Below are 4,050 nucleotides of genomic sequence, written 5' to 3' on the forward strand. Positions count from 1 at the left end.
GGCAAAGGCTTAGCTACAAATAGGCTCTGAATTTCATATTCATGAATTCACAAACTCTAAGCCTATCAGCTCAGGCAACAAAGGCAATCCTCTCTCCTGTTCCCCCTGACTCACTCACCTTCCTGCAGGTACATGACAGCCTGTGAGTAGTTTTGCAGTGCGTGGTGTGTTCTCCCCAGGCTGCCATAGGCCAGCGTCTTGGCAGCCAAGTCATTAGTCTGAGCCGCCACACTTAGGTGCTGTTCTTGGAACACGACCGCCCGCTCGTAGTTTCCTAGCGACTCGTAGGTAAGGCCCAAGTTGCCGTAGGCGCGCGCCTGCCGTGTTGGGCTGCCTGCCTCCTCTGCAATCTCCAGGTCACTTTGGTGGCATCGCAGGGCTGTCTCATACTCTCCCATAGCTTGATATACAGCGCCCAAACCGCAGCTGGCATCGCCCTCCAGTAGTCTGTCCTGGGTGTCACGGGCGATGGCCAGCTGACGCTCCAGACAGGAGATAGCCTGCTCGTAATTGCCCAGTTGACTGTGGAGAGCACCCAGTTCGCCATAGGCCTGAGCCTTGCCACCACACTCCCCTAGCTCATGGGCCACTACTAGTCGCTTTTCAAAACACACCAGTGACTGCTGTAGGTTTCCCATGGCCCTGCAGATGAAGACAGAAAACCAGTGAGCGTCAGAGTGAAGCAGATTAGGAGTGAGATATGTGAAATAACAAGCCAACAACACAACCTTAAAAAATCTGTCATTGGCATTTTCTGTTCAATTGCACAAATGCTTAGATATCTTTCATGCCTCCAACATTCAAAATAAATCTATTTATCTCTGCTTATCTCATATCTAGGGAAAACTTACTCTTTATACTCTTTATTCATGCGGACACATTTCTATTCTCTTGTAACAGAGCGCCATTAGAACGCAGCAAGGAATGGACATTGCAGGAAAACTTTCATTTGCAAAGCTCCCATCATAGAACTGAGAGCTACTGAAGTTGACAGGCTGAAGTGTGTGGGGATGGCTATATGAGAAATGTTTCAGCCATGATATGAAATTTTAAATTTAGGCTGTTAACCACCCTCTAATACGAGATGGATCATCTGTCAGAGGATCCCTGCTCCCATCTCCACATTTTATTTGCTTTCACAGCCTTCAAACAGACTTTAGTCACCGTCTCAGGCACACCAACAATCGGCGAATGCCGGTTCAAATGGGGCATTAAAAGAATAAAAGCCTTCAGCTTAATTAATGTTGTGTGATAATGTATGTGCTTGACTAAAAGCTGTTGGAAGACGAGAAAGGTTCGCGCGTGATGTCTATTATTCCCCTCTGAACTCATGCATGGCTAATACTGCTGTGTGTGATTGCTGTGGTGCCACACTGATGACGCACAATAAGAAGAAAATCATCTCTGAAATGAGGATTTCAGAAAGCCCTTCGTGTTTTATTTTGCACTGTAGTCTCCTCGGATGCTATCAGCTTTTGACAAATAAGGAGAAATGGAGGGGAGAAGAGACACAAAATGTAAGAGGTTGCCTTGAAATAACTGTGCTCTCAGACATCTGTGTGCCAAAGCCTCTTTGCATACAGATAAGGCCGGGGCCACTAGGCTGCTGCTGGGACAGCTAGCAACAGCCGGCTCGCATCCAAGCCATGCTCACCGGCAAGGTGTCTCTAAACTATGGTGGTCCTTGAGAGTGAGCGCAAGGAGAAAAATAATATGCCAAGTAGGATTACAGTGATTATTAGTAATACCCAGTCAGTACAATTATCAGCTGCTGCAACAGCTGAGGGAAAATTGATAGTGGTGCGTTATTCAAAGCCTGAGGAGTATTTCATGTGAAATAGTGAATATGAAACACAATGCCAGACTCACCGGTGTCCATTGCCTAAGCCTCTGTAGGCCTTCTCCTGGTCCTGCATGCGGTTGAGGCTCTGGGCCACTGACAGATACTGGTCATAGTACTTGATGGCTTCCTCAAAGTCTCCCAGAGCCTCGTAACAGTCTCCCAAGTTTCCATAGGCCCTGCCCCTGTCCATTACCGCCTCGTTGCCACTCAGCTGCTGCAAAGTGGCCAGCTGCTGCTCCAAGTAGCCAATAGCTTCCTCCATCACCCCTACATTCATTTTAGTGATGCCCATGTTTCCGTACACCTGAGCCTCCACGACGGGATCTTTCAGTCTTCGACCTAGTTCCAACTGCTCTTCGTAGCTCTTGAAGGCCATGGCGTACTTCCCCAGGGCCATGTAGACAGCTGCCAGGTGACCATGGGCTTTGCACTCTCCCGACACGTCGCCCAGCTCTTGGTACACCTCCAGCTCCTGGGTGTGGTAGCCCAGAGCTTTGTCATATTTCTGCACAAGTCTGTAAGTGGCCCCGAGGGCAGCGTAGGCACAGGCCTCCATCCTACGCTCCTTAACCTGAAACGAAAAAGAATTTCACATTATCCGCATGAGGGGCATGAGTGAGTGATATCTAAATTACATTCTGCATGGCATTTCCTATTTTTATGATGAATTGCTCAAGTATACACATTCACTATGTGTGGCCATACCTGGTGAGCTAGGGCCAGTTGCTGCTCATAAAACTGAATGGCTCCGGCCACGTCTTTTTTACAGACAAATATGTCTCCCAGGTTCCCCAGAGCTCTGAAGCGAGCCTGTGCATTGTTCAGAGACTGGGCCAGTGACAGCAGGTATTTCTGACACTCCTCTGCCTTAGTGAAGTCTCCTAGGGCCTTGAATGCCAAACCAAGGTTACAGTATGCCTTGGCCTGACTCAGTTTGTCATGAAGGTCCTTGGCCAGAGCTAGGTCCTGCTCATAGTATTTGACAGCATCCTGATAGTTGCCCAGACAGTAGTGGGCATAACCCAGATTGTGACAAACTTTCCCTTCACTCTCCATGTCTTGGAGGTCAGGGGACAGCCGGAGGTACTGCTCGTAGTAGGGCACGGCCTGAGGGAACTCTCCTCGAGAGCAGTGGAAGTTGCCGAGGTTGCCCAGAGCCCGCGCCTCGCTCTGGACGTCTCTGAGCTCACGAGCTATGTTGAGGTGGTTCTGGTAATGCTGCAGAGCGCGGTCATGGGCTCCGAGGGCTTGGTAAGCCACAGCCAGGTTGCCATGGGTGGAAGCCTGCGAGGCCCGGTCATTGACCTCCATGGAGATCTGCAGCTCCTGGCGGTGGTAGCGAACAGCCTGGTCAAAGGCTCCCAGGGCATTGTAGGCGTTACCCATGTTACCATAGGCCCGCCCCTGAGCAGCGTAATCATTCAGCTCCTGAGCAATGGCCAGGTGTGTTTTGTGGAGTTTCAGTGCAGTCTCATAGTCCCCCTTCATCTGGTGAATGATGCCTGTGGATAGAGGAGAGAGAGAGCGAGAGGATGAAGTTAAAGACCCATTGAGGGGGAAAATGGAGTAAAATTCAAGTGCCTAGTCAGCTCTTCATGTACAAAACAAGTCATTCGGTTGTTAAAATATGCTCTCTGAGCCATCTGTTCTCTGCTTACACAACACACTCTCCCACAAAATTATGGTAATTAAAATGTAGTGCCATCAAACGGAGTTATTATAACACCAAAATAGAACCTTTTTGAGTGTCTAAGCTGTCTTTGATGATTGTGTCTTAGAGGGATTTTACCAAAATCAACAACTTTTCCACAGGGTTGGAAACAGTTATGAGAGAACAAGAAAGAAAGATAGAGGAAGTAAAAGTGGGGGAGACTGTGAAGTGCTGATGGAAAGCTCAGCAAACAACTTCAGAAAAATGAGATAAGTGTGGAGAAACAATAAATAATGGAGAACCCAGTGCATTGAGCGTATTATCTCTGATAAAATACCATCATCTGAAAAATAATAGCTATACCCCACAGCCAGGCAGCCATCTGGCAAACACCTCACACGCGCATACATAGACACAACGTCCAAACAAATGTGCACCCACACGCACATGCTCATACACACTGACAAATAAACAGCAGAGAGTAAAGACACATCACAGCATATCTACCAAGATCGCAACATCGCTCCTCCTTCCCTCTGAAATTCATTACTAATCT

At 48.2% G+C, this 4,050-nt stretch overlaps 1 protein-coding gene across 1 annotated transcript; it reads right to left on the reverse strand.

Moving 5' to 3' along the window:
- Positions 1-118: 118 nt before the first annotated feature.
- Positions 119-3,345, reverse strand: LOC111652120 (uncharacterized; the record flags this gene model as incomplete). Its single annotated transcript, XM_023402276.1, has 3 exons — positions 119-642; positions 1,870-2,414; positions 2,549-3,345. Coding segments are annotated over 3 exons (1,866 nt in total), but the record flags the coding sequence as incomplete, so codon positions are not given.
- Between the last annotated feature and the right edge of the window lie 705 nt (positions 3,346-4,050).

The sequence above is a fragment of the Seriola lalandi genome, unplaced genomic scaffold, assembly GCF_002814215.2.
Source record: "Seriola lalandi dorsalis isolate HSWRI2012SDOR001 ecotype SW California unplaced genomic scaffold, Sedor1 jcf7180001973462, whole genome shotgun sequence".
NCBI lineage: Eukaryota > Metazoa > Chordata > Actinopteri > Carangiformes > Carangidae > Seriola > Seriola lalandi.